The 23268-nt window shown below is 48.1% G+C and overlaps 2 protein-coding genes across 2 annotated transcripts; both read left to right on the top strand.

The window, feature by feature from the left end:
- Nucleotides 1–4223: 4223 nt before the first annotated feature.
- On the top strand, nucleotides 4224–7766 carry LOC122386564 (protein MIX23-like). The gene is made up of 4 exons (XM_043375854.1): nucleotides 4224–4376; nucleotides 6555–6680; nucleotides 6980–7135; nucleotides 7430–7766. The coding sequence occupies exons 1-4, from the start codon at nucleotides 4305–4307 to the stop codon at nucleotides 7553–7555; spliced, it is 480 nt and encodes a 159-aa protein (XP_043231789.1). The 5' UTR covers nucleotides 4224–4304; the 3' UTR covers nucleotides 7556–7766.
- A 1289-nt stretch (nucleotides 7767–9055) lies between these two features.
- Nucleotides 9056–22269, top strand: LOC122386533 (laminin subunit gamma-1-like). The gene is made up of 9 exons (XM_043375811.1): nucleotides 9056–9350; nucleotides 12532–12764; nucleotides 16876–17255; nucleotides 17697–17898; nucleotides 19195–19362; nucleotides 19739–19999; nucleotides 20348–20485; nucleotides 20988–21257; nucleotides 21601–22269. The coding sequence occupies exons 1-9, from the start codon at nucleotides 9266–9268 to the stop codon at nucleotides 21712–21714; spliced, it is 1851 nt and encodes a 616-aa protein (XP_043231746.1). The 5' UTR covers nucleotides 9056–9265; the 3' UTR covers nucleotides 21715–22269.
- The last annotated feature ends 999 nt before the right edge of the window (nucleotides 22270–23268 follow it).

Genomic DNA, 23268 nt, shown 5'->3' with positions numbered 1-23268 from the left:
CACCTCAAACACGAAATAACAAAATTCAGGACCTTTTACTGCAAGCCAATGAACACAGTCAAGCATATGGCTTTCTAATTTAGTTTAAATGTTTAAATGAGCAGCTGACAGTGCTGGACTTCAGCAGCTGGAGTCCAGAGACCATGCTAGGCAGAGCTTGTTGGGCAGACCCTCACAACTGCTATCTGATTCTGCCAGATGCTTATTCTTAGCCTGGAATGTGACACTTTCCCAGGGATGCAGGATGCTTACAAGTGGTCAAAGCAGCTAACAACAGACATCAAGAGATGTCTGCTCATGCAGACCTTGGGTTTGATTTTGTGGATCCCCAGTTGTCATCCAAAGAAAGTCTTGTCTATGAAGCATCCAATTATGAGGAAAAATTAATAGCTTCATGTCCCTAACTCATGTTTATGGTCTTACACAGTGTATAATTTAAGCTAGCCTTGTTAACATCCCTGCAGTAATTAGGTAGGTATATACTTGTATCCAGGGCTGCGGAGTCGATGGATTTTCGGCGACTCCGACTCCGACTCGGGTTTCTAAAATCGACTCCGACTCTGACTCCGACTCCGGTCACAACTGTCGACTCCGACCAACTCCGACTCCGACTCCGCAGCCCTGCTTGTACCAATAAAGCATGCAAGTCTTCACAGCTGGGATTCACAACTATGACTAATTCATGCCTTGCTGAGGGGTCTGCATTTGCAAAAGTTTATGCCCTGCTGGAAAAGGGCTATTATATGTACCTATTACATGGCTCCTTCACTGCTCTGGGAAAGTGGCATGCAGTGTTGAAGAGATCTTTAAAACAAAGCACTGTGCATCTCATAGATACCTTGACCTCTGTTCCAGTTGATAGTCTAGGACTCCAGGTGGCACAGGCAAAAGCCCCACACCCTCCACCCCCTCAGGTTTAAATTGCTGCAGAGAACACCTATATAAACATCCAGATGATCTGTAGGACTGTCTGTAGTTGATGGAATCAACTGCAGCCAGTTCACTGTAACAAAGTGGAAAAAAACTATGGGCGCCTTTGATAGCACAATTAAACTTTATTTGGCATAAAAGCACCCAGGGAGGTACCTCTACCTAACCTGCATGGCTTAACCCTCGCCGGCCGAGGGGGGGGGGCGGGTGCCGCCCCCCCCCCCCCCATAGGGTTTTTTCGCGATAGCTCCGAACACGCTGGCGATAGAGAGCTGAAACTTGGCATACCTGACCTTTGATCCAAGCCGCATCTTTTGACACCAACCGCATTTTTGAGTCAGGTCAGGTCACTGACCTATGACGTCATAAGTGAACCTCTGCACGGTCTTCAGATGTCGCAACTTCGCAACGCCCTCACTGCCAGAGGAGATGTCACAGGGAAATGAAACTTGCAGGATCTAGTATCCATTATGAGTCTCACAACTTGTATATCTCGGATTTTTCCTAAAGGTCATATGAGGTCAGGTCATTTTCGTGACCTCACCATTATAAGTCAATGGGGAAAAATGAAAACTGCTATTCTGGTGCCGGGAACGATCTCCAACTATCTCAAGCACACAGAATCGTGATTTGATGCACTCCTTGCAAGGTTAGATGCGTCACTTTTGCAATGCTGACCTTCCGTGACGTCATTTATGACGTCATCAAGGTCATATTAGTTTTTCGTCAATAACTCCCGATCAAATTGAGCTAGCGAGTCGAGAAAGCCACCAATGGACTCAGGAAGACCTGCCGAATCGAATGATATGCGACATGACCTCTTTCGACCAATTTCGTGACCTGGGGGTGCTGACCTGACCTTGACCTGAGGTCAACACCCTAAGTTGACCTGACCCGAACAAAAAGTATATCATTCGACGCGCCTGAGTGAGGCGAACACGATGCTGCCAAAATCGCGGCTCTGCGGCCGTTTTTTGCGAAGTTATTCACCAAAAACTGAACCGTACCCTGAGGCACTTGACCTGACCTCAGAGGTCACCGGTTGACCTAGGACCTTAAAATCGGGTACCAATCTCTGCGTCTCGTAACGGCGCACACGCTCGTTTTTTCCGCGACGCGCTAGCTCCACCAGGGGCGAAACGGCGAGGGGGGGTCGTACCCGCCCCCCCCCCCCCTCGGCCGGCGCGTATGTAGAAAACCAATAGGTCCGGCGAGGGTTAATCAGATGATAGAGGTCTAAGAACGTGCAACAAGCTCTGCCTAGGATAAGCTTGGGTGCTGTGAAACTGTCCCCTGAATTAATGAACTTATAAAAAATCAAACTTTCCACTTTAATTCCATTTCATTTAAGTCTCAGAAACCATCAAAGAATATTTTTCCACCTAAATCCAAATTCAGTTATATCTCAGAAGCCATTTGAGAATAGAGCAGCACAAAAACTGTTGCGCTTTTCAAAACTCTTATTACTCATGTCGTTGAGAATTCAGCTCATATAGGTTTAAGGAAATTTACCACTCCTCAAATTTGTATTTTGCTACAGTTTTATGATTTTTTATGCTTAAAATGATCAGAAAAGAAAAAAATTAATGTTTACAGAAGGAGATTATTCCCTTTTCCTAAAGGAAGAACTGTATTCTATGCCTATTTTAGTGTCTGCCGCAGAAGCTTATTACCCACTGACCATTCATATTGCGTAGTTCAAAATCAGCTCCATGCTGAGGTTGATGCTATGATGGCTGCCCTCCTCTACAAGGCACTCTTTTCAGAAAAAGAAATGGATTATCTTTGCCTAGGGTGATCACTGATCGCTGTGGCGCAAAAGCTACTGATTTGTGCTGGTCTAGACTTAATTGCCACGAAACTACTATTCCATAGTTCAAAGCCCAATGTTAAAAGTGATATATTTGCTTTCATGTCAATGGTATTATCACTTATCATTCTTCCCTAAAATTATAGTGACCTGACGGCCTGCAGCCCGTCGAACGAAAGTTGAGATTTGGTAGCTCCTATTGGCTGCCATATATTGTGACAGAAATGGCGCACCATTTTCGAGATTGACGCAGATGGGGGAAGGGGATGGGGGAGGGTAGAGGCCGAGAGGTAAAAAATATTCTTTGAATTACAGAGATAAGATACCACGCATTTACATTTTAATGTCAAATATTGCTGCAAATTTATTTAAATGAAAGACACATAGGTTCGCTGATTTAAATCAGGGATCGAATCTCAAGATATCGTGCTGTAATAAACACTTTCATCTGAACAAATGGATGGAAAATGGTATAAATGCTCTTAAAAATGCATATAAGCTTGATGCTGCATGAGAACGTTCCTTTTCCTCTTCCTCCAACACGCAGACATTCAAACGGACGGGCCCGTCACCGTCAAAAGTTGAACATTGCTGAACTTTCCAAAGCGACGGCCGTCAGGTCCGGCGCCGGCGCAGTCAGCTGTTGCCGGCCGTCAAACGTTGCCGGTTCACACATGCCCGTCGACCTGACGGCCGTCGCTCCGTCAGATTCGGCCGTTTTGACGGTGTCGGGCCCGTCACCGGCAGACCTTACGGGCAAGTGTGAACTGCGTTTTACAGATACACCACCACCCGCACCACCCTTTCCAATCTCTTTCACTCACGGCTTGCACGGCGTACGATATATAGCCTTGGCTCGTAAAAATGTATGTCACTGATCATCCCCACAAGAATCACGGTGGGACTTCTGTAGAGAAGATGGGCAAAAAACACGTGACCTAACGCTGGGTATGCTGACTTTCAATATACATGCCTCGGGTTTATCACGTGACTACACAAACATTCAGCTTCCTGCCGCCCCTTTACTGTCACTTGAGAGTTCACGCAGCAAGACTTTATTATTTTTCTCTATGTTCTAAGATTTTTCTGACTTTTTCTCTCGGCTTTTTCTTGACAAGTGAGCCCGCTGCCCATGAAGCAAACAAGCTGAAGATGAGAAGCTCAGGACTCTCGAAAAGGCAATTGTGCTCATTTCTCTCCACTGGTCACCATGTTAAAAAACTCAGAACTTTTGTAATCTCTGTTTCCTATGCTTAACATTTTCAACCAAATTTTTAGCATAAAATGCTCGGCGAATGTACGATAAATTGAATAGAAGAATATTTTTCATGTAGTCCTACATGTGAGGATAAACCAAGGCATTTTGACACCATTATTATTGCATATAAACGGCATATAAACCGGGTAGACTGCAGACACGCAAAACTATTTGAAGACTTCTCAATAAAGTCTTCAAAGTTTTTCGTCGTGTCTCTAAACTCACGATTTTTCCTTCACACGGAGTGACCGGCGGGAGGGGATCTCTCACCATTACTTTGATGAAAACTGACCGTCTTTGCCTACGATGAGTTCCGGGGCGACAATGGAAGCTGTCAATCCATCATCGATCGGATGCGCTGATTTCCTTGCCTTCCAGGTAATGTTTTATTACAGTAACCAATGACTTACGAGAGCTGTGGCACGTATCGCGTGCTGTCTGAGACATATATGGCGCATTTGTGACGAAATCATTTTGAGTCCTTAAGCATGTAAATAATCAATTTATTCTTTGATAACGCCCTGTTATGTGTATAAATTTGTGTGCTTTTCTGTGTAAATGTGTACAAATTTTGTGCATAATTTTAAAGAATCTGGAATATATGTTATAGACGCATTAGTCTGTTACCAACTTGCCAAATTTGAGCTGAAAACTATTTTTTGGCAAAGTTTTGGCAAAAAAAAAACTGCTAAAAATTGTTATTTCTAATATTCAAACTCAATTTGCAGCAATTATAGACCACACAAAATAAAACTTAGACCACCATTGACTTCCTGGTGATCCAGTCTGCAAAACATGGCAGGGAGCTCGACAAGATTTTCAGGGCAGCCCAATTCCTGCCCCTAATGATGCAAATAATGTAACGATATAATGATGTAGGAAGCAGTGAGAAGCTGAGAAAATCACTTCTGTGTCAATTTTTTAACTTCTGCACCAGATTTTCCTGTTTCTGCCCCAATCTTCCTGAAACCTGCCCCTATTTCTGCCCCAACCTGTGGTGTCTGCCCCGACGAGATCTCGTCGAAGCCTGCCACGTTTTGCAGACTGGCTGGTGATGAGCTGCATCCATTACAAATAGGTAGGTGGGTACTACTGAAGTCTGAACTATATAATGTAGGTACCTACCTACCCTTTTTGGTATTGGTAGAGCAGATGTCGTGCAGGTTTTCCAACTAAGTAGAGGCCCTATACCTGGAGGTGCTTCTTTCTAACAAAACTTAAACAAACCTAACCTGACCTAACCTAACCTAACCCACAACCTACAACCCACAAACCTACAACCTAAAAACCTACAACCATACACACCTGCAAACATACCCTACAACCTACAAACCTACAGCGTCTCTCCTTGGTTAGAAAGCCTTCATTTGGCCTCTGCTTTACTAATGCCTCTTCTTGCGCAAAAATATTAACTTTGAAATTTGACCTTTTTAAGCTGACCTTGACCTGACCTCCACCAGAAGGCAGAACGTAACCTAAACCATCCTTGCTGGTCATCTAACTAAGACTGTTCAGTTGGAAATGAAAAATTGGTCATGAAACATGCGTCACATGGCCTTAGTAAAGGTGGGTTCATGTGTTGATACTTGGTGACCTGGTCACAGACTCACCTGATCTCTGTGCTGTGACCTGACCTGGTATCGGTGACCTCTTTTAGCAACTTTTTTCTCTATCTTTCTTTTAGCAACATATGTACTAGGCAACTGACGGTCTATCGATGATTTTCGATAAAATGCGTTTTACTCGGTGTCGATGTTACGCATTTCCTGCAATGCCCGTGAACGGTGAATCTTTTTAGCTTTGACTTGACCTGTGACGTTATCTGTGATCCCGAGGTTAATGAAATTAATTTCTCCCTGACAGTTCTTACTGGGCTATCGAACGCCGTTTGAGTTTTACGAATCCGTCCAGTAGTTTCGGAGATATGAGGGGGAATAGCCCCCCCCCCCCCACCAGGTCGCGTTATAATCAGACCCCACCAGGGCGTGGGTCAAGCAGGCTCTCCAGCGAGCTGTCAAATAAAGTCCTGCCAATTGTCAGACTGGGACGAGAAACCGCCGGGGTGGTAGGACGAGGGGCGGACGAGCTGGGACGGGGGGCGGACGAGCTGGGACGAGGGGCGGACGAGCTGGGCCGAGCCGGGACTCCAACGGATCAGTGACTGGCGGGCTGCGGGAACGAGGGACCGGTGACTGGGTTTGCCCCCCCCCCCCCCCCCGGAAGAGCTGGACCGTCTCAATCAAAGGCCAGCAGGACCGCGCCAACGTAACGGATGCAGATTCACCGGCGTAATGGATGCCTCTTGATCCGTTACACTTTTGAAATATAACGTGTATGTTAAGATAATTTAGCGGCTTAGCCACTAGACGTTGCATGTATTGTCGAATGTCGATGCTATTTATCAGGTGAGATGGGTACTATGTAGTATGCTGTGTATCTGCTATTCTCTTGCCTTATATTTTTTCACAGGACACTGGTTGTAGATCCAGTACTTCACTGCTCGAACAAAGTGTTGTTTGTGTCACTGTCTTTATAACTAAATTTCCCTGTTTTCAGGAGGTTTTAAAGAAGTCTCGAATAATAGATGACAAGATAATTTATGCACTAAACCAGTCATTACCAACAAAGTCATTTGAGGGCCAAGTCGATGCTTCACAAACGTGCAAAGATCTTTACTCTAAGGTAAGTGCCTAATGTCTATTATGTAATACATTTCTGGTGTGACTTGAAATTGGGGTTGGAGTTGGTAGTCATTCATTGTTGTATTTCGTATTTATGTATTTTATATAGTAATTCGTTGTTGATGGATTTGGTTTCCGAGTTACTAATGAAATTCGCAAGAATATAGTTTATTTGAACGTTGAATTTGTAACACTATTTTAAGAGTAGGTAATTATTATAAGGTTACGTTATTCGATGGATGGTTTTACCATGCTCGTAAATCCAGTGCTGTAAATGCTGTGACCGTTGTGGGCTGCCAGCTGAAGGAGAGCTACCTGTGCCGGGAGTCTGCGCTGCAGCGCTGCGTGGCAGAGACGGCCGGCCGCGTCGACCAGTTGCGGGCCCAGCGCGAGACCAGCGAGGAGAGCAGGGACAACGCCGACCTGCTGAGAGACCTCCGCCGTGAGCAGTCCAAGGTGAGAGAGCTAGTTACGAGGAGTTAGCGAGGAGAAGAGTTACATACGGTGATAATGATTCGGAAATGATTGTCATATCACATTTCGTTGTAGAAAGACGCTCGTGTTATCACCTCCATGGCTTGACTTTATTTTCGGGAAAATACTGACGCATGGAGGAATATGATGCATATTTGGAAACATGCGCTGATATACTCGGTATGTACCACACTGTCTACTTATATTCTACCTTAGAAGCATCGTTCCCATGTCGCGGGAATTCGTGCGGCTCACACATTTCCGTGTCCTTTTCAGCTGCGGCTATACCGTTCCGAGCTTCACGTGGAGGAGGTGGTGCGCGACCGGAGCCGAACCATCGTCCGGGAGCGCTGCCGGCTCTTTTACACCCCCGACGCCGCCGATGACCTGCTCAAACAATGACCCCGGCCGGGCCGGTAGCCGCGGCGCGGACGGCCGGCTTCTAGCGAGGGGAGTGCGCGCAGCAGGGGTGCTCTGGACCAACCGACGGCTTGTGATGGCAGGTGAACTTGTGCTCAGAGAGGGACGGAGTCGGAGCGGGCTAACCGAGTCAGGGCATGTCGAATCGCAGTATGAATGTGTCCATTTTTGCAATACAGTAGCGTAAATTGATGCTGCTCGTGTGTTTTGTGGGATGTGAAGAAAGTGCTCCCGACTTTTGATGCAAATGACACCTGTGTTTGATGAATGCAGCTATATGTCACAAAATAGTTGTGTATTTTTAAGTGGAAACACACGTCATATATTGTGGTAGCATGTCATAATGGCCAGTAATTGCAAGGAAGAGGCATGATTCCGGGGTAATATTCGCAGATATAGCTTAACTGCACTCTGTGACCTGTGTGTTATCTTCCCGGGACATGACTCCTGATTGGTTTAGTCTGGTCAAGCTCATAGCTATTGTTATACAAATACACAGCGAGACACATTTAAATTCGCTCATACGTCGCCTGGGTACTTAATAGTCCGCAGCGTGTTCTTTTGTCGTGTAAACACCGTGAATAGGTGCTGCGAGAGAGTATCATCACTCGAAGAAATGCAAACCATTCGGTTCTGTAGTCCGTCCACAAAAAAAATCGAAATCTGTGAAGCCCTCGACTGTTCTTGTAGCGTCTACCAAGCTCATATTTTTACTGAGCTTCTCACTAACACGCTGATGTCCGCATTCTGCTTGCCATCGCCACACATCCGACTGGTCACATGAATTCTAATGTAATGCCGCCACCACGCCTTTCCGACTGATCAGATGAAATCGAATGTACAGAACGTGTGCGAAAATACGCTTCCGAGGATTTCTGAGCCCTCGTGTCTTTATTTCTGACAGGTGTGAGTATGCCAAACGTTCCAGTGATGATTTTATGTTCAGCTGGGTCTAGCTACCAAAGCTCAATCTCGAGCTTACTTTTCTAAATATATTTGTGTCTGTTGGAAGTTGATATCCGAATGAGGCTCCCTCATACAACAAAACCAATGGGCACCATTGGGTGCCTTCACTCCCGAGGCTGTCGTTACTATTGAAACCTCCACTCCATATCGGATACAGGAGCCTCCGCTTTGGGAATACGGGAGCCTCCAATCTGTCTTCCGAGCCTGCGCCTGTGTGTGACCCATACGGGAGCCTCCACTCTCGAGTCTGTCGGATACGGAAACCTCCGCTGTCGGTCCTATTAGTATTGATTATGAAGGAGTCACCTGTCACAATCCTGCAGCACCTACCCCCGAACATGTAATTAATCCATCACTCATTGAGCCCCGCCCCCGACCCTGTCACCTGTCAGTAGTACCTATCGGAGCCGACGCACGGCCGCGCCGTCGGGGCCACTGTTGACACTGGCAGGTGAACTGAGCTCTGTGAGATGGCTCTCGGGACGAGTATTTATAGTGGCTCCGACCGGCGGCCGTGCCAAGAGGAGCAGCACGCCGACCGACCGACGTGCAGCACGCCGTACAGCCGCCGAGTCCAGTCGGAGCGTCTGTGTGGCAGTGGTGACCGGTGATCTGGATAGAGGAACTAAGGTGCGCCGGCGACACACTGCCGGAGAGGGAGCGTCGGCAGCGCGCCGACCCGGAGACCGGCGGTGAAAGGAGCTGCTGTGTCAGCCACCGTGCAGTATGAAGTTCCTGCTGCTGTCGGCTGTACTGCTGCTGCTGGGCACAGCAGCCGCCCAGCGCACAGCTACCCAGCAGCAGACGCCAGGTTAGTCCGTGGCCACTGGCCCGTGTCGCTAGTGCCATAGAAAAGCGCCATCTGTAAATGTAACTCGCTGATCTTCGATTCAGTGATTCATTGATAGCTGATCATTGATCAAGTTATCGCACTGAAGATCACACTTTGTCCCTGACGGGTTGTAATTAAACGGGCGGTTATTGACGTTTATTAACCCTCGCCGGCCAAGGGGTGGGCGGGTGCCCCCATACGGTTTTTCGCGATAACTCGGAACACACTGGAGATAGAGAGGTGAAATTTGGCATGCATCAAGATTCTTATAGATAGCATACATGACGTTTGATTCAAGTCGGATCTTGTGCATCAATATCCTTTCAGTCAGGTTAGGTCACTGACCTATGACGGCATAAGTGAACCTCCGCACGGTCCTAAAATGTCGCAACTTCTCAATGCTCTCAGTGCCAGAGAAGGTTCCTCAGTGAGCTGAAACCTACTGGACCTAGTATCCTCAAAGGGTCCCACAGCTTTTATAGCTCAGACTTTTTCCAAGAGTCACCGGTCAGGTCGATGACGTGACCTCCCCGTCTCCACTATAAGTGAATGGGGAAAATATGGAAACTGTCATCTTGGCGCTAGAAATGAGATAAAACTACCTGAAGCATAGAATCGTAATTCGTGATATCATGCACTACCTAAAAGCTTCAATGCTTCATTTTGCATCGTTGACCTTGTGTGAAGCCATTTATGAGGTCACTAGGGTCACAATAGTTTTTCGTCGATAACTCCCGATCTAATTGAGCTAACGAGCTGTGAAAGGTACCAATGGACCTGAGAAGACCTGCCAAAGCGAATAATATGCAATATGACCTTTGCTCAACTTTGTGACCTAAATGGCTCTGACCTGACCTTGACCTGAGGTCAACACCTTAAGTTGACCGCACCCAAACAAAAATTAGAAGCCTAATAGCATTCGACGCGCCTGAGCATAGAGAATACAACAGTAACAAAACCGTGACTATAGCGGCATTTTTGCGGCTATTTCTGGCGAAGTTATTTACCAAAAACCGAAGCCGCATACGTACCTTGGTACACTTGACCTCTGACATGACCTCTGACCTCAGAGGTCATGACCTTAGACCTTAAAATTGGATACCAGTCGCTGCGTCTTGTAACGTTGCACACGCTCGTTCTTCCGCAAGGCTCTAGCTCAATTAGGGGCGAAACGGCGAGGGGGTCGTAGCCATCACCCCCTCCTTCGGCCGGGGCTTATGTATAGGAAACCAGTAGGTTCGGCGAGGGTTAAAATCTAACACATTTCAGCCCGAGCAGTCTCAGCATGCCGGCCGATCCCTGGAAACAGCACAACCCCAGTTCGTGAAGGTGAAATACGTATTGTGATAAATCGATGTGCTTTTTATGTTATCTAACAAAGAAGTGCCCAGCGGCAGCTACGCTCTAATTGGGAGCTATGTTTCTTTTTAAAACGTCCTTATCATAGATGGAACAAAGTGGGGTTAAACAATGTGGACACCAATGCCAAATAAAAACACAGTGGACTGGTACCCGCTGTCTGTTATTTTAGCACTTGTATCAGCGCAATAGGGTCGAACGAAAGAAGAAACCCAGAAAATGACTAGTTTTCACGAGAACCCCTTTTCTCAGGTGTGCGCCTTATGCTGTAGGTAGTAGGTACCTATGCGCTTATTTCATTCTCACGAACGACGCATTAAATTAGCTGAAGATTCGATTCATTGGAATCACCTCCTAAATGCACACATATACATATATGCCTACCTAAAGTGAAGCTGCCTCACCTATACATATGTAAGCATGCATGCAAGAGAGCTATGCGTGTGTAACAGTGCAGGAATTCGGTCGCCCTCTCGGTCAGTAGGCCGCCGCGGTCTGCCTCGCCGCTATTTCGGGCGATTAGTCAGAGGGAGCGCCAGTTCCCGCGCCGGTCTGCACAGCTCGCTGTCCGTTCCGAGAGGCACGTGTCGGCCGCGGCTTTGATCGGACGGGCGGCCCCGAGGCAGGAAGGGAGGGGGAGGCCTCCCTATCGTAACGACGTAACCCCTCCCCGGCAAGGGGTTACGATACTGAACAGAGGTGCTAGCATATCCAGCTGAAAGGCCGTGAGTGCAGGTGTAAAGCGTGTCACGAAAATCTAGGCTCATATTATCCAGATTGACGTTTCTAAATCGATTGAATTTGAATAGGAATGTATAACTAATAAATAGGTGTACACGTCACCGGTGTTAAAAGCATAGCTTATGCTTTAGCCGTCTGCTAGAGATACAGCTTAGGTATATTGTCGCGGACGATTTATTGTGAATGGCTAGCAAATTTATTAAATGGTTTAGAGTGAACGGCCTTGTCTCATGTCTTACAGGAAATAGCGTCTCTATAGTCTTTTCAGGCTCCCGGTCGAGAAAGTTCGTGCCACGTCTTCGTTATGATTGTTCGAAATGCGGTTAGAGATAACGTAAGTGATTATTTTTGCATAACTAGCGGGTGATTCAAGCCGTATGTATCGGTATCATTAACAGGGTTTTTTTTAGTTATTGCACTCAAATGTCCCGGATTATTCATAGGGTCACCTGAGGTCAGGTCGGGTACCTACGTGACCTTCCTACTTGATTGATATCTCAACAGTCAATTTGGAATTGAAGAAACTGCTTTTTAGTGCCTAACTGCTCACTGTTGATTTGTTATGTCCCGTCCTTTCAAAATGTGATTTTTCGCTTTTGCATTTTGGACATAACATGTCATGTCGCTATATAACGGTCATTTGAGGTCATCGAAATTTTCCGTCAATAACTCCTGATTAAATTGAGTGAGCGACTCGAGAACGGCATCAATGACCTCAAAATGAGCGGCCAGATCGAATGCTATGAAATATGACCTCCATCGGCCACTTTCCAGACACGACCTACTTTGACATGACCTGTAACTTAGGCAAACGCCCCATAAAGAAGGCAAACACACGGTTCAGCGTCAGCGGAGAAGCTACTGGTCAACCCCTAACGGTGCGAAGCCCTCGTACCAGTATCAAATGCTTCAACTGTTAGATTGACCGTGGCCTAACCTGTCTATATACAAACAAGAGACGCCTGTCGATAGAATGTTACCATTGCTACACCTTGGTGGAGCGGGCCTGACCCTGACCTGACCTGCCACTGACCTGACCCGCCTGTGACCCTGACGACAGAATGTCACCAATGTTACACGCTGGTGGAGCGGGCTGTCGAAGAGTACCGGCGGCTCCTGGCCAAGCTGGACGGCCTGCTACAGACCATCGGCACGGACCTGTCCTCCAGCGAGGACCGCGAGTTCCAGCGCCAGATCTCCATCCTCCGCGTCAACATCAAGGACCTCAACGACGACGCCCGGCGCGCCGTGCTACGCGGCTCGTCGCCGCTCCTGCTGCTCGGCGACCTCCAGGTCAGTAAGGGGTCAGCCGGGGTCAGCAAAGGTCAGGCGGGGTCAGACCGGGGTCAGCCGGGGGGCAGTTACCTGGTCAATTAGAGTCAACCACTCACAGATCAGTCAGAGACTCGCACCCTCCGGGTCATCCGAAGATGGCTCCTAACAGATCAGGCAGGGTTCATTCATCTGAGACCACTAACATGCATGGCTTCAGTTTATATAGGTTTGGCTGGACCACTGAAAATGTATTTGCAGTTAAAGCTTCTTTGTGTAATGCGTAAACAACGAGTGGCTTCAACTTATGTTGGGGAAGTGCATGCATTTGCATAACGTCTTATCTCTCAAGCTCCGATCACTTTCTACCTACAGAATGGGTAGGTAGCCTATAACCCGCCTATAATCTGCCGGTAGTTTGTTATCTGCCGTTCATTATCTACCGGCGGTATTTGTTTCGTTTATTTTCTGCGGCCAGTATGAGTTGCTCCGTTTATTATCCGCTGACAGTATGAGTTGCTCCGTTTATTATCTGCTGGCGGTATGGGTTGCTCCGTTTATTATCTGCCAGCACTATGGGTAGATCCGTTTATTATCCGCTGACAGTATGCATTATTCCGTTTATTATCTGCTGGCAGTATGAGTAACTCCGTTTTATTATCTTCCGGGCTGGCAGTATGAGTCGCTCCGTTTATTACCTGCCAGCTCAGCATGAGTCGCTCCGTTTATTATCTGCCAGCGCAGTATGAATAAGGCCGTTTATTATCTGTCAGCTCAGTATGAGTTCGTTATGCATATTAGCCGTTTTCACGACGGGATATCCGGCGAATGCACGTAATTTGACCAAATCTACACCTAATCTCTTTTACAGCAAATATCTTCATTTTATGAATTTATTTCAGTGTTTTAATCGATGATACTCTCTGATAATATGACAAAGGAGGCATATAAGCAATTAGAGCAGCCCTAGCTGATAGCTTCTAAGAGATACACTGAACCTACTTTGACCAAATCTGCACCTAATCTGCACCAAATGCAGGGCCTCGGCTAACATGTTAACTGGTGGGCCAAATGGCCCACCAGTGACCCGAAATGGCCCACCAGCCTCAAAGATTTGGCCCACCAGTAATTTTCCGAAAAATCTAAGTTTTCACATTTTTCACATTTCAAATTGAATTAGCATATCTTATCGTACATTTTCAGGCTGTAAAGGACCCATCGGTGCAACATATTCTTGTGAAAAAACTTCAACCTATTGTTTGCAATATCCTCTTGGGGTAAAAAGTGAACTATAGTGGACTAAGTGGACTAAGCCTCGGTCACACTTTACCGGATTGGACCAATGGACGAGAAACGGACGGCGTCCGGTGATCTCCGGGGGATGTCCGTTCGTTTCCGTTGGACGTCCGTTTCTCATCCGTTCATATCCGTTCCATGTCCGGTGGTGTCCGGTGTGCTCAACCGGACACCACCGGACATGGAACGGATATTAACGGATGACAAACGGACGTCCAACGGAAACAAACGGACATCACCGGACGCTGACAGTTCTCGTCCGTTTCTCGTCCGTTGGTCCAATCCGGTGAAGTGTGACCGAGGCTTTAAATTTTATGCAATAATCGTGAAAGACGTCTGCCTCTGTCAATTGCAGATAGTGTCGGCGGCTTCCAGCCGATCGAGGTCTGCGAGAGTTCTTGCAAGCTTTCCGATCGATCGAGTGGTTGCAGTCACATAAGCATCTGCCGCAGACCAGTCGGTTACAAGAAAGACTACGAAAGACGGTCGGGGATAAGCCTGCGAGCGATCTCAGACGGCTCGCCGATAGACACGATATAAGCCAGAGTCAAACTAGAGGTAGTGTCGGCGACTTCCAGCCGATTGAAGTCTGCAAGCGATATTATGCGTCTTCACGACCGGTATGATGCTTGCAGTCACACATCTGACCAGTTGGACGAATTTCGAACCGTTCACAGTCAGCGTTCCAAAAATTTATCATTTGGGCTGAAGATGACACTCAAGAATAAGAATGGATAATTTTCCACTCTCACATTTTGGGTGGCTCGAATTTTCCACTCAGACACCCAAGAGAAATCTGAAGTTTGGGACACTGTTCACCAGAAGTGAACGTGTACATAACTTAGTTTTTTTTTTTAAAGAAAATATCAGGGCTGCGCAGTGCGCTTGGGCTTTTGAGTCAATTACACTATGCAACAGTCATTTTGTTCCTGAGTAACGACCGATTTTTTTTGGACTCATTGGGTCCCATTATAACCGAAATGGGCATTTGTTTTGATCTGAAAATGCTTTTCCGGTTTTCAGAGACGATTTTCGATTTTTGGCCCCGAAATTCGGTTTTTGGCCCACTATGTCCGGTGTAATTGAGTAATCGACTCGCAGTAACTTTCATCGCCCTTCCTATGCCACAAGCTTTCGAATGATATCCGGTTTTGCATATTTGCGTGTAAAAATAACGTCATAAATCTATGTTAAAGTAAGAAAATATTGAAATTTTGTAAAAATTTGACATTTTTTTCGATTTCATTTCAAAATAGAGAAAAAACTAATGGCCCTATCCAAATTCTGAGCGCAGTTCCTTGAAGAGCATTCAATTTCCGTTCGGAAGGTACTATTTTAGTGCATTTTATCGGTTTACTGTGGCGTCCAGATTGAGTCACTTGAAAAACGGGCCCCCAACAGATCAAGATTCTGAGCGACAGGACTGCTCAAAAGTAAGTTCCTGCGTGTGACCCGAGGTCACAAGGGGTCAACAAAATGACCTCAGTTGACCCCTCGTTGATCCTATGGCGTTAACATACGTTATCAGGTTAATGCTATGTGATATGACTTAGGATATGTGTTTAGGTTAACTCAATCTGGACGCCACAGGAATCCGATAAAATGCACTAAAAAGGTACCTTCCGAACGGAAATTGAATGTTCTTCAAGGAACTGGGCTCAGAATTTGGATGGGGCCTTTAGTTTTTCCTCTATTTTGAAATGAAATCGAAAAAAATGTCAAATTTTTACAAAATTTCAACATTTTCTTACTTTAACATAGATTTATGACGTTATTTTTGCACGCAAATATGCAAAACCAGATATCATTCGAAAGCTTGTGGCATAGGAAAGGCGATGAAAGTTACCGCGAGTCGATTACTCAATTACATCGGACACGGTGGGCCAAAAACCGAATTTCGGGGCCAAAAATCGAAAATCGTCTCTGAAAACCGGAAAAGCATTTTCAGATCAAAACTAATGCCCATTTCGGTTATAATAGGACCCAATGAATAAGAAAAATTCGGTCGCTTTCCAGGAACAGAAAATGTTTCATTTTTTGTTGCATAGTGTTATTTTCCATGCGACACCAATAGGCTTAATGATCATTTTCAGAGATGTTGGGGTTGCTGCTACAACCCCCTTTTGGGGTTCCTGCTACAACCGACTTTATACATGTATATAAAGTTGCACTCGTGCTGTTCACAATTCCTCCCGATCCACCCAACAACGCCCGATCCCGTCCGACCGCTTCCGAATCTCCGACTAGTCGGCGAGCGATCCACTCACGGCCGTAAGTTATCGTCCAAAGTTTTATAATCTGCGTCAATATTGTGTGCATACTTGTGCCACGGAATATATAGTCTACGACATGTCGATATGTCGATATGTACTACGATATGTCGTAGACTATATATTCCGTGCTTGTGCGATTTTATGTGCACCGCGGGAGTATCACCACTGAGAGGGTTGTGGGTCCCTACTCTCTCCTCTCTCTGTGAAGAGTCGGGGGGGGGGGTCGAGCCCCGTTTTTTTTACATTTTTTGAATGCCATCCTGACGTTTTTTGCAGAATAAAGTGGCCGAAATCTGGGGAGAAATCGAAAATTGAGGGGGGGGGGGGCTATGGCTACGAAGGTCAGTCCATGTCGCTGCCCAAGTGGCCCACCAGTCAAAATTCCTTAGCCGAGGCCCTGACCAAATGTGCACCAAATGTGTACCAGATGGCCGTCGTGAAAACGGCTATTGTCTGCCGCGCGGAAATATAGGTTGTTCGGCTTAATATCTCCCGACAGCATATGTTGTTCCGTTTATTATACCTACCGGCAGCATTTAACTCCTTCCGAACCCTGTCGGCAGGAGCGCATTGAGGTGGTGAAGCGGGAGGCTGGCACGCTGCTCGTCTTTATCGACCAGTCGCGGCTGGTGACTGGCCAGTGTGACCGCACCATCACCGAGGCCGAACAGATCATTGCACGGCTCGAGGCCGCGCTCAAGGGCGCCTTCGCCTACCTGAACGGCGAGGGCCAGGACGCGCTGCTGCTGGCCATCAAGCAGTCCCAGCAGTTCGGTCTACAGAGCGCCCAGATGTCGCAGATCGCCCGCGAGGCGCGCCAGCTGGCCGAGCGGCATGAACAGGAGGCCAAGGCGCTCATCTCACGCACCGGACTGGCCGTCTCCAACTCGACGGCCGCCTATCAGCTGGCCTACACACTGCTGGAACAGCAGACCAACTATAGGTCAGTCCGGTCGGGAAACGCCCGTGTTCCAACACAGACAACTATGGGACAGTCAGACAAGCACAGGGTTTTAGATAGAGTCTTTCCGGCACAAACTGAAGCCATTTAGTAGGTACATAAGCCATTTAGTGTACTATAAAATACCACACGGGACCGTTTAATATTTGTTGAGGATAGAGGTCGTTGTTGAATGTTGATATTCCGCCCGAGGCTCAAGGCCAAGGGTTTCACCTCACCCGACCTCAAACGCAGTCTGTCCCTCTCATGTCTCACCACACGCCGTCCTAGTTCCACCAGGCTTCATCTGACCGAATCCCACTGCAGACACCCCTGACCAGTGACCGTTAGCTGTCCGTCTCGCCCCCTCTCTCTCTCCCTCCCCTCCCCCGAAGCCATCTAACCTCCCCCGCCGTCTGACCGCCCGGTCCGGCACCTCCTCAGCTCGGAGATCGGCCTGCTGACGGCCAGCCTGACCAGCACCGAGCTGCTGGTGGCGCAGACGCGCGAGCTGGCGCAGCAGGCGCAGCGGGAGGCCGCCGAGGTGTACGAGAACGCCTTCAACCTCTACACCGAGGCCCGGGCCGGCTTCGGCAGGTTCGACGTCGACGGTCTGAAGAGGAGCGCCGACTACCTCAAGGCCGATGTAAATAACCGTACCCCCGCTCCGCTGGACTATTATACCTGGTATTGGCTGGTAGAATGATTTTGCTTCACACAGAAAATACAATACCTGTAGATAGGTAGGTACTAGCAGAGAGCACTACATGCTTATGCACATAAAGGTGTAAGTGCCTTCTGGTGCTAGCAGTTTTGTTATGCCTTTGTTCTCCATTATCACAATTTTTATTTTAGATATACCTTTCGTGGAAATTGTTCTTAGTTTTCATTTCATTTATGCATTTGAAATAAAAATGCAGCTTCATTGATAATAGCTAGCAACCCATCTTGACTTATTTACATTTCGGCTAAATCTGTGCATACCATTCACGGTACCTTATACCTATGGCTATATCGCCCACCGGGCACAGAGAAGCCATACGGGTGCGATACGATCATACGGGCATCGAAAGGCCATGACTAAATTATGGAAGAAGTTAGACAGGTTACCGCTGAAGCGTTAAATTCGCAACAGGTGACAGGTGTTCATTATTCAGGAGACTCGCTGGCCGCTGGGTTATATGATTATCTGTAAAATGCATCCGAGCATTCGTGCGCAGTAGCTGGTAGACTGCGCCTCAAGGCAGTTTCCTGGAAGGTAGACTGTGCCGCACGACACAGCTGTACTCCGGTGCAGTCTGGCGCCGGCCGGCTGTCTGAGGCGCTGTGCGTAGTGTGCTGAGGCGGTTCGATTGCCGGTAACGTTAGTGACTTTAATGTATTTTATGTTTGTAAGGGCGCAGAAGCACTGTCACTGATCATATGGAAAATGATCCCGACGCTGGTCACAGTTTTCCTGTGAGATATCCAGTCTGGCGTAGCTTCGCTGTTGAGGCGCGAGAGCCGTCTATAATTCTTAGTTTACATGTAGGGGTAGAGCCCTGAACCCTAGGAGGAAAAAATTAAAAATGAAAAGATTTTGATGGAATACGTCTCCTTTCCAGCTGTTTTTCATCATTTTATAATAACATCATACGTCATTCAAGTCCAGTATGAGTTTTCTGTAGATAATAAATTGTAGAATGGATAAAATGAATGAATGTATGAAATGAACACCAAATCTCAGCCCCCGTGATTGCCAAGGGACAGTTTCTGACCAGATAGCTCTACGAAAGACAAAGGGTCTACACGATCGGAAGTGTGAGCGGTAGGTAATTCTTACTGTATCGAGGATCAAATCATTTTGAGCATCGATCTCTCAGTATGTAACTTTTTTATTAACTCGTTTGTATTTTGAGCCGGATGCATGTCGGTTGAGTACGGCAATGTGCGTCGTCCACAGGCGCAGCGTCTGAAATCGGAGCTGGAAGAGTTGACCATCCGGCACGGTCCCATGCTGGACGGCCTGCAGAAGGACATCAGCTCGCTGAAGATCCTCATCGAGCGCGGTTTCAGCCAGCAGATGGCCGCCAACGAACTGATGGTGGACGTGACGGCCGCTCGCGACAAGGTGACGGCACGAGGACCTCACACCACGCTTAGCGCTGTGTGACTGCGAGAATATTGTGACCGTATAAAAGCATTGTGGATGAATGACATCCGCTGTCACCTTGTGTTTTGACATTATGACGGGTTATGACGTATAACGTAAGCTAGATTCGATTTATTTGTACCGACACCCAGAATGAGAACATATGTGGAAGCACTGTGCAACGGACTTCCATTTGTTTGATGTTTAGATTGTGACTTGTGACACATGAGATGACAACAGCACTGGGACTGACAGCACTGAGGGTCTTTTCAGTTTTCACTGCCAGGCCGTCACAGTTCACACCGTAGCATTTGCCACGGCAGCTGTCGGGTGACGCCCTCTCCCACCCTTTCAGGCTCGTCAGGCGGTGGCCGCCGGGGAGCAGACACTGGCCGAGGCGCAGAAGACGCTGGAGACGCTGCTGCGCTTCGACCGGCAGGTTCAGGAGTCTCGCGAGCTGGCGCAGGCCGCGCTCAGCCGCGTCAGTGACATCCTGGCCATGGTGGAGCTGGCAGAGAGTCAGACGCGCCAGGCGGGCCTGGCGCTGCAGGGCGCCGATCGGGACGCGGCCGTGGCGCGAGACGGAGCCGGAGAGGCCGAGGGACTGGCGGAAGAGGTTAGTCGAGTGCCGAGGGACTGGCGGAGGAGGTTAGTCGAGTGCTGAGGACACTGAGGGTCTGTGAGGGCCGGGGGCTTGTAGGTACACAGATGCGGTACCGCGTCGCGCCATTTAACCGATATCGCTGATTTGCGCCCGATTGACCAAGACAGTCTCAGTGCCCACTCTGCACTAAGTCATCATCGGTTCAATCAGTTGCAATGTCCTAAGCGAGGTCTTAGTTCATTTAAGTAAAAGCCTAAGGCGCGCATTATGGAGAAAGTCTCCACCTCTGTCATTACGACGTCCGACCTTGCTGGGAGAGGCCAATGAGGGCGACTGACCAGATCATATTTCACCTCACAGGCGTACCAGGAGGTGGTCAGAATCAAGACTGAGACGGCCTTCACCAGCGAGCGGGCCGCCGCGCTGCGTGCCGAGGCCAGCCGAACCAGCACCCAAATATCGGAGACAACAATCAGCGTCGAGCGGTACGAGCGGCAGGTGAGTGGAATCTCGTTCCAGATTGCCACTCCTTCGGCATACGGGTATATGAAGTGTACACCGCCGCGCTGGCTCAACACTCCCGGCTCCACTGATTCTGCTGTTACAGATGTGCTGATGAGTTTAAACCAGCCACAACGTAGGTTCGATACTTCTTAAAAAGCTGAAACTCTGCTTGAGGCTCATTTTGAATAACAATAATATAAGAATAACCAGTAACCTCATAATATAAATCAGATTAATTATCGCTGGCAATGTAATTATGTAATTACATGTAACCCACATGTAATTATCGCTGACGAAGCTCCAGGAGCGAAATATTCGATAACTTTAAATATAACTTTTTGGCTCCTATTTCTGATTTATATTATGAGGTTACTGGTTATTCTTATATTATTGTCAGCCACAACGTAAATTGATATTTATATTTAAAAGTAGCAGCAGACGGTCGGTAAGTGCACATCTCTCCCCGGCCCATATGCACACGCTGCGTCCTCCTCAGGTGACGGTGGACTCCGCCCTGGCCCGGGAGGCACTCGAGAAGGCCGGCCTGGCGGCCGGTAACGCGCGCGACGCCCAGACGCGTGTGGAGGCCGCCCTGAAGCTGCTGCAGGAGCTTCTGGCGCAGCTGGCGAGCGCCGGAGACCTGGACCTGGCCGCCCTCGAGCAGCTGGAGCGGCGTCTGGCTGCTGCCGAGGCGCAGCTGAACGAGGCCGAACTGCTGACCAAGATGGAGGAGTTCAGGAGACACCGCATCCAGCAGGACAGAATGGTTAGCAAAGATGGATTATGAGCAGCCCTAGTATGGGATGGTTTTTGGGTGGTGGGAAGTGAGATCAAGGGTATACCTACTTAACTCTGCATAGGTCTTTGGCGCCAAGCTAGTGAGGTCATCCTTTTGTGGGTAAATGCGGGATTCAACGCCGAGTTCAAAAATGTACGAATATGTACACAAATTGTACGCTGCAATTCGATAATTAAATTCACCATACGCTTCACAAAACTAACAGTAAACTGACCAACAGAGCTAGCGGCTGGCAAACGGGAGTTTCCTCCGAGACAGACGTCCCCAACTCTGACCCGCCCTGACCTCGTGCCGCGGTATCGTCTCACAGGTGAAGGACTACGAGAAGGAGCTCGAATTCCTGCGCCAGGAGGTGTACAATGTGCGCGATATTGCTGAAGCGCTGCCCACCGGCTGCTACAACCGCATCACACTGGAGCCCTAGACGACGTTCCCTGTCGGCAGACGCTCCTCGACCGCGTCACTCAGGAGCATTAGACGACGTCCTGTGTTGGCAGGCACCCTCGGGCACCGAGAGGCAGAGCGCATCTCAGACCAAACGGTATCCTCCGGTCTGTGTGGTGGTTAGTGCGTCAAGTGCGGTGAAAAATCGTGCAGTGCCTATTTCTCGGGCACTTTAATGTTATTAACGTCTTACAATGTGCATCAATCGGTAAACTTTTGTACTTTCACAAGCTTCTTTTTCAGTGTTCGATACAAGCGACATGTCAATTTTTACGGCAGGTTATGTGCCAACCCTAGCAACGATTATTAGATCAGGGTTTCAGCAATGCCTGTATGTTACGATTGAGTTTATAGCCTCCTTTTTGATGCACGTTTTTTCTCTTGTTAACATGGAGCTTTTCAAGCGTGATATGCTAACTGATAGTGGTAGTTGGTTGTCAAGTAACTAATTAACGTGCATTCGCATTTTATTAGGTGATCGGTATCTCGGTTTTGTATGAAATTGTCATGTCGGCGGTGTCGGTGCCGGTAAAAACACAATGGCGTGACTTTATTTGCGTGCTCGTCGAATACATTGTCTGAAATAAAATAAACCATAAACGGTTCTCTAGATCATTATATGAAAGATAAATTACTATTTATAGCTTACCCATATGTGAATATGTAATGTAAGCACAGCCCAATCCATCGTCATAAAAATGCTTCTCCTAATTAACATAAATAGTTTCCCTCTGTCCAGCAGAAATAGTTCGCTAAAGTTAACAAGTTTACAAAAATATAGGCATTCCTAATATACGTGTAAATAGAACACGAAAACTTTTCAATGCCGCACCGCAAGCTTAACGGTAATCAGTACCGAGAAAGCAGGGAAGATGCGTGAGAAGTACGAGATATCAAGCGAGGGAGGAAAACGGCTCAGTTCGTCAGGGAGAACTGAGAACGACAAAGACAGAACCAGTCTCAGGCTTACCCCGATCACCAGTATCAGGACCATAGTTCACCCGTTCAGAGTAAAGCTCACCGATCACCAGAGGCAGGCTCACTAATCACCAAAATCAGGCTCACCGATCATCAGAATCAGGCTCCCCGATCACCAGTTCAGAGTCAGGCTCAGTCTCCCCAGTCACCAGTCCAGAGTCAGTCCCACGCCGCGGCGCGCCAGCAGCGCCTCCAGGTGCCTCCAGCCCCGCTTGTCCAGCGCCGGCGGATCCAGCACAGTGACATATCGCAGCGCCGGCATCAGGCGCGCCAGCTGCGCCAGACAGTCGCTGTCGCACCAGCCGACCGTCAACTGGCGCAGCGCCACCAGCGGCGCCAGGCTGCCAGACGCCAGCTCCGTACCCGTCTCCACCAGCAGCACGGGATCCAGGCGCAGGCTCTCCAGCAGCGGGCAGGCCGCCGCCAGCCGGCGGACACTGACGCACCCGAAACTCTGCCGGTACTCGGTGAGACACGGCACTGGTCGCCGCAGGAAGGCAGGCTCCTCCCAGCTGTCCCCGCCGCCGGAGAGGTGGACACTCAGCCGCTCCAGACA

The sequence above is a fragment of the Amphibalanus amphitrite genome, unplaced genomic scaffold, assembly GCF_019059575.1.
Source record: "Amphibalanus amphitrite isolate SeventyFive unplaced genomic scaffold, NRLGWU_Aamphi_draft 000255F_arrow, whole genome shotgun sequence".
Lineage (NCBI taxonomy): Eukaryota > Metazoa > Arthropoda > Thecostraca > Balanomorpha > Balanidae > Amphibalanus > Amphibalanus amphitrite.
This window is presented reverse-complemented; position numbering and strand designations above follow the sequence as displayed.

Excerpts from the sequence above, each read along its gene's own strand:
- LOC122386564 (XM_043375854.1), top strand. The coding sequence starts at position 4,305 with ATGAGTTCCGGGGCGACAATGGAAGCTGTCAATCCATCATCGATCGGA. Across the intron at positions 6,681-6,979 it reads GCAAAGATCTTTACTCTAAG|CTGAAGGAGAGCTACCTGTG; the intron begins GTAAGTGCCTAA and ends GTGGGCTGCCAG. Across the intron at positions 7,136-7,429 it reads TCCGCCGTGAGCAGTCCAAG|CTGCGGCTATACCGTTCCGA; the intron begins GTGAGAGAGCTA and ends TGTCCTTTTCAG.
- LOC122386533 (XM_043375811.1), top strand. The coding sequence starts at position 9,266 with ATGAAGTTCCTGCTGCTGTCGGCTGTACTGCTGCTGCTGGGCACAGCA. Across the intron at positions 9,351-12,531 it reads TACCCAGCAGCAGACGCCAG|AATGTCACCAATGTTACACG; the intron begins GTTAGTCCGTGG and ends CCCTGACGACAG. Across the intron at positions 17,256-17,696 it reads GAACAGCAGACCAACTATAG|CTCGGAGATCGGCCTGCTGA; the intron begins GTCAGTCCGGTC and ends GCACCTCCTCAG.